The sequence below is a fragment of the Sus scrofa genome, chromosome 5 (assembly GCF_000003025.6).
Source record: "Sus scrofa isolate TJ Tabasco breed Duroc chromosome 5, Sscrofa11.1, whole genome shotgun sequence".
NCBI classification, from domain to species: Eukaryota; Metazoa; Chordata; class Mammalia; order Artiodactyla; family Suidae; genus Sus; species Sus scrofa.
This window is the reverse complement of record NC_010447.5, coordinates 7,037,288-7,049,449: the sequence shown is the minus strand read 5'-3', so window position 1 is coordinate 7,049,449 and position 12,162 is coordinate 7,037,288. Positions and strand designations below refer to the sequence as shown.

At 48.1% G+C, this 12,162-nt stretch overlaps 1 protein-coding gene across 1 annotated transcript in view; it reads left to right on the top strand.

Moving 5' to 3' along the window:
- ACO2 (aconitase 2) overlaps positions 1 to 12,162 on the top strand; it is a 56,641-nt gene that overhangs the window by 21,574 nt on the left and 22,905 nt on the right. Inside the window, 1 exon segment of the mRNA NM_213954.1 lies at positions 8,667 to 8,803. Within this exon segment, the coding sequence (NP_999119.1) occupies positions 8,667 to 8,803 (137 nt within the window).

Sequence of the window (12,162 nt, the reverse complement as noted above, 5' to 3'; positions counted from 1 at the left end):
TTTTTTTTTTTTTTTTTTTTTTTTCTTTTTCGGTTGCACCCATGGCATAGGAAAGTTCCTGGGCCAGGGATTGAATCCAAGCCAGAACTGTGACCTACACCAATACCGGATCCGTAACCCACTGTGCCAGGCTGGGAATTGAACCCACGCTGCCAGAGAGACACCACCAGGTCATTAACCCACTGTGTCACAGCAGGAATGCCCGCCACCATTTTCTTATTCTTTTAAAACAGCTGTAGAATGGCATTCCTTTGTGGGTGAACCAGAATTTATTAAAATCAGTGTCATGTTTCTGGACACTTGGGTTGTTCTTTTAAAACCAGTGCTGCAGAGAACATCCCTTCCACCTGCAGTGCTCGTTTAAGCGAGTTACTTTTGTGTTTTGGGGCTTTGGGGTTTTTTTGGTTGTTGTTGCTTTTTAGGGCTGCACCTGCAGTGTATGGAAGTTCCAGGCTGGGAGTCAAATTGGAGCTATAGCTGCTGCCTACGCCTACGCCACAGCATTGCCAGATCCGAGCTGTGTTTTTGACCTCCACCACAACTCTGAGTGATGCTGGATCCTTAACTCACTCAGTGGGGCCAGGGATCAAATCTGAAACCACATGGATACTAGTTGGACTCATTTCTGCTAATCAACTATAGGAACTCCCTTAAGTGAGTATTTTTATAAGATAGTTTACTGGAAGAGGGGAAGCTAGGCAGAAGGTACAAACATTTTACATTTTAATAGGTTTTGCCTAATTGTTTCAAAATGTTTCAACCTGTTTACATTCTAACCAAAAGCATCTGAGCTTGCTTTGTCTTACTGTTGGTTCCCACAAGGTTTACTGAACTTGTTCTGTATTTAATCTTGCTCAATGAGAAAGAATTAGTAAAGTAAAAGCAACATTCGTTGGTTTAATTAACTGATATTTATGTAGTACCTTCTGTGTGTCAGACCTGGTGTTCAGGCAGGTGCAGTTTTATTATGGATAAACACACAATCCCTCCCTGCGTAGATCTTACAAGCTAGTGGAGACAGATACCATCTCATAAATGAATGTCAGGAAGTAGTAAGTGGGCATATGTAACAGGAGGCTTTGCTTGGGCTAGGAGGTCAAGAAGGATTCTCAAAGAAAGTGAAATTTGTAACTTGAAGGATCGATGGGAATTACCTGGAGAAAGGGTGGATTGGGAAGGGAGTGGGTGGAGAACATTGTAAGCAAAAGAAACAGCATGTGCAAAGGCCCAGTGGCAGAACTTTTTGGTATTTGTACTGGCTAAGGAGTTCTCTTGTAGCACAGCAGGTTAAGGATCTGGTGTTGGGTCGCTGCTGTGGCTCAGGTTTGATCCATGGCCTGGGAACTTCCACATGCCTCAGGCATGGCCAAAAAAAAAAAAAAAAAAAAAAAAAGATTTGTACTGGCTAAGGAAATTCAACATGTTTGGTGCCCTGGAGGAAAGCAAATTCTGAATTATTCAGAAGAGACCAAATAGATGAGGTCCCACTGCCAGGACCCCATAAGCAGAAGGGCTTTCAGAGGGATAGAAGGCTTTCCAAGGCAAATTCTCACAAACTGCAAGTTGACTGAAGGAGAGGCAGAAGAGGTGCACATACAGCTTAGATTTTTAGAATGTCTTGGCCAAAGCTGGAAGGAGGGCAAGTAACTAAGGAGAAATACCCTGGCAGCTGGACTACATCAGGAAGGGGTTAGGAATGTCACAGGCCCAGATGAACCAAGGCTTCTGAAAAATGCTGATCAACCAAAAGCTGGGTTTGCAGTAAGCAAGATAGGAAGAGACATGCCCCTTCTGCCAGACTCCAGAAAACATTGAATTCTATGTCTGTCTCCTCCATGAAGGAAAATAATACAGTCTAACATATGTTGGGAATCCCTGGTGACCTAGCAGTTAATGATTCAGTATTGTCACTGCTATGGCGTAGCATCGGTCCCTGGCCTGGAAACTTCTGCGTGCCACAGTATGGCCAAAAAACCCAGGCGGACATATTTAACGTATATTATCTGAACAGGCTTTGTGCCAAGCACTTGAAGTAGATTACTGCATTTAATATGAGCACTGGCATTTATCTCCATTTTCCTCTATGGGGAAGCTAAAGCTTGTGGTGGGCCAATTAACTTATCTAGGGCCACAGCAGGATAAAATTTCACCGAGTTGGACTGTCTGACTACAGGTCTTTAATCTGACCCATCACACCATGGTACCTTCAAATAGGAAAAAATAGGCTGTGTGGGGTAAGAGGGTACTAGAATCCAGGGGGATTTGCTCATCTTAGAAAGAGGCCTGTGCTTGCGTCTTGGATTCACTGCTTATTACACGTAAGACCTCTGACTTAACCTCTCTGATCTTCAGTTTCCACATCTGTAATATGGGAATAACAATTACCTTGCACTGTTGCTGGAGTTCAAAATTAGGCACAGTGGAGTTCCCTTTGTGGCGCAGCAGAAACAAATCTGACTAGTATCCATGAGGATTCAGGTTCGATCCCTGGCCTCGCTCAGTGGGTTATGGATCTATTTCTGTCATGAGCTGTGGTGTAGGTCTCAGACACAGCTGGGATCCTGCATGGCTGTGGCTGTGGTGTAGGCTGGCAAGCTACAGCTGTGATTTGATCCCTCGCCTGGGAACTTCCATACGCCGTGGATGCAGCTATAAAAAGAAAGAAAAAATAGGCATAGGAAATGCTTGGCATAGAGCAGGTAGTTAATAGGTAATGGCTGTTTTTGTTTTTATCCTGAGGGTGGGGGGAGACACCCAGAGTCCAGTCTTCATTTTACGTATGTGTGGTCCGTGAGGGAATGATATGTGGTGTCCTTGCCCTTGAAGTCAGTCCTGGAGCAAGCATATTAGCATGGTCCACCTCTTCAGAGCTACAGGTGACATTTCATACACTTGTCACAGCCCTGCAGTGAAGCAGGGAGCAAGGCTGAGATTTCACCCTTTACAAGTTTGCAAACTGAGGCCTGGAGGAACAAAATGAATTGCTTAAGGTCTCAGAGCCAAGCGAACATCTTTTTACTTTTTTGTTGGGATTAGTAGAGTGAGATCAGTGAGAGTGAGTATTGAATTCTGTAGGGCATTTGACAGGTCAGGTATCCCTAACCACGAGACAGACGCCATGGCTTAGTGACACCTCAGTCAGGTGGTTATGTTGTGGGCTGAAGACCTGGTCCTGGGAAGTGTCACTAAATAGATCACTGTTGGCCTGAGCACACGTCCACCTTGCGGAGCCTGGCCTGGGATGTTTCACTTTGTACCGAGACTTGGCTGAAGAACCTGGGCTTGTGCTTGTTGCACCTGCTGCTCGCACACCCTGGAAGAGCCACCCTGTCAGGACCTGAGGTGACTGACCAGGACTCTTGCAGACCACAAGGGGCTGGAGGTGGACAGACACTGATGCTGGAACTAAATCGAGATTAAGGTAGGGCTCCTCTGCACTGAAAGCCAAGTGCGCAGGTACAGTGGGGTTTGAGCAGTCGGAGAGGAAGACGGCTGCTGGGGTGTCGGGAGACCTGGAAGTAACGTGCCTGTCTGCAATGAGGTGGGCTGTCGCGGGCTTCACAGAGGAGATGGCCACCCCTGAGCCTCCAGCTCAGGGCGTGGTCAGCCTGTTACAGAAGTTAGAAATGTGCCATGTAAAGGGAGTGCTGGAAAACTCGGCACTGCCCTTGGCCTAGAGAAGAGGAGATTTCAAGAGGACGACATGGTATAGCTGTCTCCACATGGTTGAGGGACCCTCATCCGCCACTGAGCCGCTGACCTGTGTAGCGTTTAGGATCATGTACTCTTTTTTGTTTTTTTTTCCTTTTTTTAGGGCCATACCCGTGGCACATGGAGGTTCCCAGGCTAGGGGTCCAACTCACTCCATCCGTGAGCAAGGCCAGGGATCGAACCCACAACGTCATGACTACTAGTCGGATTCGTTTCCATTGCGCCACAGTGGGAACTCCAGGACTATGTATTCTTAACAAACTCAGAAGATTCTGTTGCATCCGAGGTCTAGGAACCAATGTCCTGAGGAAGAGCTTGGGTTTATTTCATATGGTCCAGAGGGCAGACCCCAGACTAAAAAGCAGACTGCAAGGAAACACAGTTTGGCTGAATGTGGGAGAATATTTTAAAATTTTTCAGAAATGGATTGGTAGTCATGTGGGATGAGGAGGGGATCTGAATTTTAAAATGTTTTTTAGAAAAAAATGAATTACTGAACATTTCAGCTTGTTCTAGCCTTCCTAAAAACTCTTTCCATTCTTAGTAATATATAAACCTGAACTGTCACATGTGGCAACTTTAATTAAAATTGAGGACTTCCCATGTGGCTCAGCAAGTTAAAGATCTGGTGGTGTTGGAGTTCCCATAGTGGCGCAATGAAAAACGAATCTGACTAGGAACCGGAAGGTTGCAGGTTCAATCCCTGGCCTCACTCAGTGGGTTAAGGATTCAACGTTGCCGTGAGCTGTGGTGTAGGTCACAGACACACCTCGGATCTAGCATTGCTGCGGCTGTGGCGTTGGCTGGCAGCTACAGCTCCTATTCGACCCCTAGCCTGGGAACCTCCATATGCCATGGGTATGGCCCTAAAAAGACAAAAAAAAAAAAAAAAAGATCTGGTAGTGTTACTGCAATGGCTCGGGTCACAGGTTTGATCCCTGGCCTGGGTGCAGCCAAGTAAAAAACCTGAATAACGTTAAACATTCCACTCCCTAGTCACACTCAGCAGACTTCAAGTGCCCCATGGCCACATGTGGATGGCAAGGATCTAGAGCGTGTCCGTTATGGCAGGAGGTTCTCTTGGATAGTCTGGCTATTGTGAACAGGTGTCTTTCTTTGTTAAATAGGATTTTTATTTTTTCCACTATAGTTGATTTATAATGTTCTGTCAGTTTCTGCTGTACAGCCGAGTGACCCTAGTCATACATAAATATTTTTTTCTCACATTACCTCTTATCATGTTCCATCACAAGTGACTGTATATAGTTCCCTGTGCTATACAGCACGATCTCATTGCTTATCTACTTCAAATGCAATAATTTGCATCTCCTAACTCCAAACTCAACCACAAGTCTGTCCTCCAAGTCCATGAGTTTGTTTCTTTTCTGTAGAAGGTTCATTTGTGCCGTATATTAGATTAAGTGATATGATATGGTATTTGTCTTTCTGACTTACTTAGAGAATGAGAACCTCTAGTTCCATCCATGTTTCTGCAAATGGCATCATTTTGTTCTTTTTTGTGGCTGAGTAGTATTCCATTGTGTATATGTACCACATCTTCTTAATCCAGTCATCTGTCGATGGACATTTAGGTTGTTTCCGTGTCTTGGCTGTTGTGAATAGCGCTTCAGTGAACACAGGGGTACCTGTATCTTTTCAATGAAAGTTTTGTCCCGGTATATGCCCAGGAGTGAGATTGCTGGGTCATGTGGCAGTTCTATATTTATTTTTCTGAGGAACCTCCATACTGTTTTCCATAGTAGTTGTACCATGAACAGATATCTTCACATAGTTGGTAAGCAGAGAAGGACCAGGATTAAGGATGATGATTTGTTCGATGGTTCATTTGTTATTAACGTATGGAGTTTATCTTCATTTGGGGGGCAAAGCTTAGCAGGTAGAGCCTGGGGCACCAGCAGAAGGTGGGCCAGTCAGGCTGGATTTGGGTTTTACTTGCTATTCTGTGGTCCTGGAGACTCCTCTGTTTCCCCCCTTGGAAAATATGCTAATCAAAGAAGCCACTTCACTGGGTGGCCGTGAGGATTCCATGGGTGTGACGTACACAAAGTGCTTATTTATTTAGCATGGTGCTTGTCTCATACCAGGCACTAATAAATAGTCTCTTTTTTTAATCCAAAAGTTGTACTCTGTATGAACATATTGTTTTGTCCCTTTTTTCTCCAATCAGCATTATTACTTTTTTTTTTTTTCTTTCTTTTTAGGGCCACACCCATGGCATATGGAAGTTCCAAGAGTAGGGGTGCAGTCGGAGCTGCAGCTGCTGGCCACAGCACAGCCACAGCAATGCTATGGGATCTGAGCCACGTCTGTGACCTACACCATAGCTCACGGCAGCACTGGATCCTTAACCCACTGAGCAAGGCCAAGAATCAAACCCAGGTCCTCATGGATACTAGTCAAATTCGGTTCGTTACTGCTTTGTCACGACAGGAACTTCACATATCAGCATTATTACTTAAATCCATTTTAAAGTATCGATATGTGTCCATAGATTTCTTAGTTGTTCTGATTGTTAGGAATTTGGTCCTTTAGCTTTCTCTACAGTGTAATTATGACAGTTACTCGTTTTGCCTATTGGGCCAGACACTAGGTACTCATTTTTATTTCTAAGGAAAACTGAAGTTTGGGTAGTTAAGGCAATAGACTTATGCATAAACATTGGAAAGATGTCAGAAGTTGATAAATGAAAAAAAGCAAGTTGCAGAACAGCTTGTATAGCTTCTCATTTGTGTGAAAAACACAGAGGAGGCTGAGCGTATGCTTATAAATGCACAGCGGTAGTGATAGAAACTGCCAAGTACTTCGTTATCTCCTAACTTTCACAACAGCTCTGTGCGGAAATGAGTACTTGGAGAGGGTTGATTGTTCTAGGTGACTCAGGTGGTAAATGGCACCTGGGATTTAAGCCCAGGTCTCCCCACTCTCCCGCTGTCAGTGCCCCCCGCCCCCACCTGGAAGCAGCAGCAGCAGCAGACGTGCCTGCAGCTGCACGTGCCCCACGCTCCTCCTCTGCACAAGCTGTTGAAAGTCTTTTGGTGGGTTCTTCACCCCTACCCAGTAAGGCAGATAGAGAGGGTCCCTTGGTGGATTTTGAGCTGGAGGACAAGTGGATCTGAAGTCGGCATTGGGGAGTTCCCGTCATGGCGCAGTGGTTAACGAATCCAACTAGGAACCATGAGGTTGCAGGTTAGGTCCCTGCCCTTGCTCAGTGGGTTAACGATCCGGCGTTGCCGTGAGCTGTAGTGTAGGTTGCAGACGCAGCTTGGATCCCGTGTTGCTGTGGCTCTGGCGTAGGCCGGTGGCTACAGCTCCGATTGGACCCTAGCCTGGGAACCTCCATATGCCGTGGGAGCGGCCCAAGAAATAGCAACAACAACAACAACAAAAAAAGACAAAAAGACAAAAAAAAATAAAATGAAGTCGGCATTGGGAGGTCACTACTGCAGTGGTGGGTAGGTGGGTGCTGCTTGAGGCGTTCTGTACTCATTGCTGGGTGATGACCTAAACAGGGAGTATTTGTATTGGTCCAGACGCTAAAGTTGGCAGGGCTTGGATTTAAACGTCCAGTTGACATATGGAAGGGAGCCTGGGACAGTGGCTTAAGCTTTGCCTCCTTCCTTGCCCAAGGGTATGACCTCCTAGACAGGGAATGTCACTGTTCTTATCTTTGTCGCATCTTTGGGTTCCCATAGTCTTCCTTGGTCACTGCATATCTTGTGAAGGTTGTCAGCCGTAGTTTAAAGTTAATGACTACAGACCCCATTGTAACAATCATTTATTTCTTGCACACAGTTCCGGTGGGCCAGGAATTTGGGGGCGGCCTGACTGTGTTTCTGGCTCAGAGAAATTGCAGCCCAGGTTGTTGGCCAGGGCTGTGGTGACCCGAAGGCTTGAGCTGTGGCAGGAGCACTTGCTTGTGAGAGGGCGAGCTTACATGCCTAGCAAGGTGGTGCTGGTTTTTGGCAGGAGGCTTCACTTTGTCTCTAGGTGGGCCTCGCTCAGGACTGCTTAAATGTTTTCACAGCAGGAGAGACTGTCTCCCCCACCCCCCACCGCCCGCCCCAGCATTCAAAGAAGGAGAAAACCAGGCAGAAGCGGTCATTTTTATGACCTAGTCTCAGAGGTCCCATAGCTTCACTCTGCCACAGCTTATCCACTAGAAGTAAATCTCTAATATGTGCCAGGTAGTCCAGATACAGATAAATAAGACAAATTAAGCTTAATCCCAAGCCTCAAGGATGCTGCAGTGCGGCAGAATAGCAGGTACCGTGTGGGCAGTGCTTTCGACTGACCAGCCTGAGGACGTCCACAGATGTTCTCATTTGACCTCCCCACAGACTGTATGGTCGCTGCAGCTTGTATCCTCATTGCCTATCCTTTTTGGCTCTCAGATGATGGAGCATTTTCTTTTCTTTCTTTCTTTCTTTCTTTTTTTTTTTCCTTTTTAGGGCCGCACCCACGGCATATGGAAGTTCCCAGGCTAGGGGTCCAATCGGAGCTGTAGCCACCAGCCTACGCCACAGCCACAGCAACGCAGGATCCGAGCTGCATCTGCAACCTACACCACAGCTCATGGCAATGCCAGATCCTTAACCCACTGAGCGAGGCCAGGGATCGAACCCATGTCTTCATGGATGGTAGTCAGGTTCGCTAATCACTGAGCCACAACAGGAACTCCAGGATTTTCTTAAATGGATATAGAACTCGACTTTGGTCCCAGAAATTCTGACTATCCAAGTCCCTTGTGCTTTCTTCTTCCACATGCTGTGTCCTTAGTGGCTGCTGTGTCATTCCTGTGCCTCAGGTGAGGGAACTGACTGGCGCTGAGAGCTCTTGACACTCTAATGCCTGGCTGTTTTCCCCACACTGCGCCCGTAGGGGGTGGCCCGCTCTAAACACTCCCCTGACAGCTGCTGATGTCTTTCCTCTTTCAGAAAGCCCTGGGTGTGCGGCAGTACCATGTGGCCTCAGTCCTGTGCCAGCGGGCCAAGGTGGCCATGAGCCACTTCGAGCCCCATGAGTACATCCGCTATGACCTGCTCGAGAAGAACATCGACATCGTTCGCAAGCGGTAAGGCTACGGCGGGGGCAGCGGAGAGCACCAAAGGGTGTGGGGGCTTCTGGTGCTGCCCGCCCCTCCGGGGCCGCGTAGGAGATGTTTGACGACGAAGGATGGTGGATGACAGTGGCAGGATCGAGTCATTTAGGGTACACAGGTCCCTGCCGAGGAAGGGTGCTCCAGGTCAGTGGTGGACATTCTGCCCTCTCTGCAAAGGGCAGGTGTTCTCAAGAAGCCTGGAGATGTGGCCCATAGGGAAGGTCCCAGGCCTTCTTTGGTGCTGTGGCCTGAACCTCCCAGCCACCCTTTCCAGGACAGATGACTAAGCCTCAGCAAGTTCTCTGGGGATCTGGCAGGCCTGGTGGGTTCAGAAATACATGCATGGAGTTCCCTTCATGGCTCAGAGGTGAACGAACCAGACTGGGATCCATGAGGATGCTGCTTTGATCCCTGGCTTCACTCAGTGAGTTAAGGGTCTGGCATTGCTGTGAGCTGTGGTGCAGATTGCAGACACGGCTTGGAGCCCACGTTGCTATGGCCGTGGCGTAGGCCCGCAGGTGTAGCTCCAATTTGACCCCTAGTCTGGGATCTTACATATGCTGCAGGTGTGGCCCTAAAAAGCAAAAAAAAACGCATGTATTTCCTCTTTGGTGCATGAGCCCAGGGGAGAGCCCAGGCTTGAGACTTAGAAGGCAGCACAGGTGGAATCTTGAGCATACCTTTTTTCTGGGCCTGTCTTAGCTCATTTGGTGAAATGGCAGCCATCTTAGCACTCCTCCCCTGTGTGCCAGGTCCTGGGCTAGAAGCTGGCACAGGGGGGTGGGGAGCGGGGACTGGTAGTGCATAGCAGCCAGCACTGTGCCCGGGACTCGACTTGCTACAGACAGCGCTGCGCGCTTCCCTGTGTGGCGACCTGACCCTGGGCAGAGGAGAGATCACATGCGAGTACACCGTACACCCATTTACAGCTGAGGACGGGGCTCAGGTGGACAAGCAGCTTGCCCAAGGCCGCACAGCGATCGAGTGAGGGGACCTTGTCTCCAGGCGCTTGTCCAGCGCCCGCGCCACCATCCAACCCTTGCTGTCTTTTGCCACTTTGCTTCCTGTTTACTGATACCCCCAGTTCAGTTTTAAGGGTTAAGGGATTATCTGAGTCTTCATCTCCAAGGACCTCCAGCGGGGCATCCCTAATTATAGCAAGGACCTCCTAATGTGGCTCAGGTGCTGCGGGCCTTACTGCTAAAAATGTGGTCCATGTATCAGTGGCATCAGCATCAACAAGCAGCATCAGAAGCTTATGAGAAATGCAGAACCTGGCACAGCCGGTTAAGAATCTGACTAGTATCCACGAGGATATGGTTTCAGTCCTTGGCTTCGCTCAGTGGGTTAAAGGATCCAGTGTTGCCGTCAGCTGTGGTGTAGGTCGCATGCATAGTTCAGATCCCGAGTTGCTGAGACTGGTATAGGCCGGCAGCTACAGCTCCGATTTGATCCCTAGTCTGGGAACTTCCATGTGCCACAGGTACAGCCCTAAAAAAAGAAATGCAGAACCTTAGGCCCCACTGCAGACCCACTGAGTCAGAATCTGCAGTTTTATCAGGAGCCCCAGGTGGCTGGAGTGCCTATCAAAGTGTTAGAAGCCCTGGCCAGTTTGCCAGCCGGTTCTAACGTGCAGTCAGCCTTGAAACCCCTGTCCCCATCACTGTGAGACCTTTTGCACTTTCCCCCCAGAAAACACTGTTTTATTTATTCTTAGGGCTTTCGGGTCACAGCTAAGTGGAAAAATAATGGATTTTCTTGTAGTGTGCAGAAACACTTCCCCCTTGCTCTTCGTCATGCTTAGAAGGAGAGTTAACATAGACGCTTGCTTTGAGATAACTTGACAAAAGAGCATTATTCACCATTTTGTCTTTGCTTTAAAAAATTAACCAGGAGTTCCCACTGTGGCTCAGTGGGATAAGGGTCTGGTATTGTTCCTGCTGCTGTGCAGGTTCAATCCCCTGCCTGGTGCATTGGGTTAAGGATCCAGTGTTGTCATAGCTGTGGCATAGGTCAAAGCTGCGGCTTGGATTTGATCCCTGGCCTGGGAACTTCCATGTGCCACAGGTGTGGCCAAAAATTTAATTAAAAAGCTGCCCTTTAAGGTACTGGGAATTGTTTTGGGGGTTTTTATTATTTTTTTTTTAATTTTTTCATCTTTTTGTCTTTTTAGGGCCGCACCCACGGCATATGGAGGTTCCCAGTTAGGGATCTAATTGGAGCTACAGCTGCTGGCTTACACCACAGTCACAGCAACGAGGGATCCAAGCCACGTCTGCAACCTACACCACGGCTCATGGCAACGCTGGATCCTTAACCCACTGAGAGAGGCCACGGATCAAACCTGCATCCTCGGAGTTCCCGTCGTGGCGCAGTGGTTAACGAATCCGACTAGGAACCATGAGGTTGCGGGTTCGGTCCCTGCCCTTGCTCAGTGGGTTAACGATCCGGCGTTGCCGTGAGCTGTGGTGTAGGTTGCAGCCGAGGCTCGGATCCCGCGTTGCTGTGGCTCTGGCGTAGGCCGGTGGCTACAGCTCCGATTCGACTCCTAGCCTGGGAACCTCCATATGCCGCGGGAGCGGCCCAAGAAATAGCAACAACAACAACAAACAACAACAACCAAAAGACAAAAGACAAAAAAAAAAAAAAAAAAACCTGCATCCTCATGAATGCTAGTCAGATTCGTTGACCATTAAGACGTGACGAGAACTCCTGTTTGGGGGGGGGGTTAATTTTTTTATCAACAAAATTCACCCTCCCCCTAAAATTTTTTCTTTGCCTTTTTGTTCCAACCCTGTGTTAACCAGAAAAGCTCTAGCAGCACCTTTCAGCATTTTCCAGATTAGCACAGACAAAGGATGTTCCATTTTCATTGAGGAGTGGGTCTCACTAGGGGTAAGGGCGAAGGGTTAATTTTGCCCTCAGGGGAATTTAGCGATGTCTGGAGACTGATGGTGGTCATAACCCAGGTTGGGGTGGTGTTTTACTGTTTTCTACCTGGGTAGAGGCCAAGAATACTGTCAGACATCCTGCAATGCAGAAGACAGCCCCCACAATGCAGAGTCATTTGGCCCAAACCGTTGGTGGTGCCATAGTTGAGAAACCCTTCCAAAGAGAAAGAAGAGGGGAGTGAGGCTGTTCTAAAAAGATGCTGGTGGAGTTTCCTTCGTGGCTCGGTGGTCGACGAATCCAACTGGAACTGTGAGGTTTCGGGTTCGATCCCTGGCCTCACTCAGTGGGTTAAGGATCCAGTGTTGCCGTGGGCTGTGGTGTGGGTTGCAGATGTGGCTCAGATCCCGGGTTGCTGTGGCTCTGGCGTAGGCCGGTGGTTA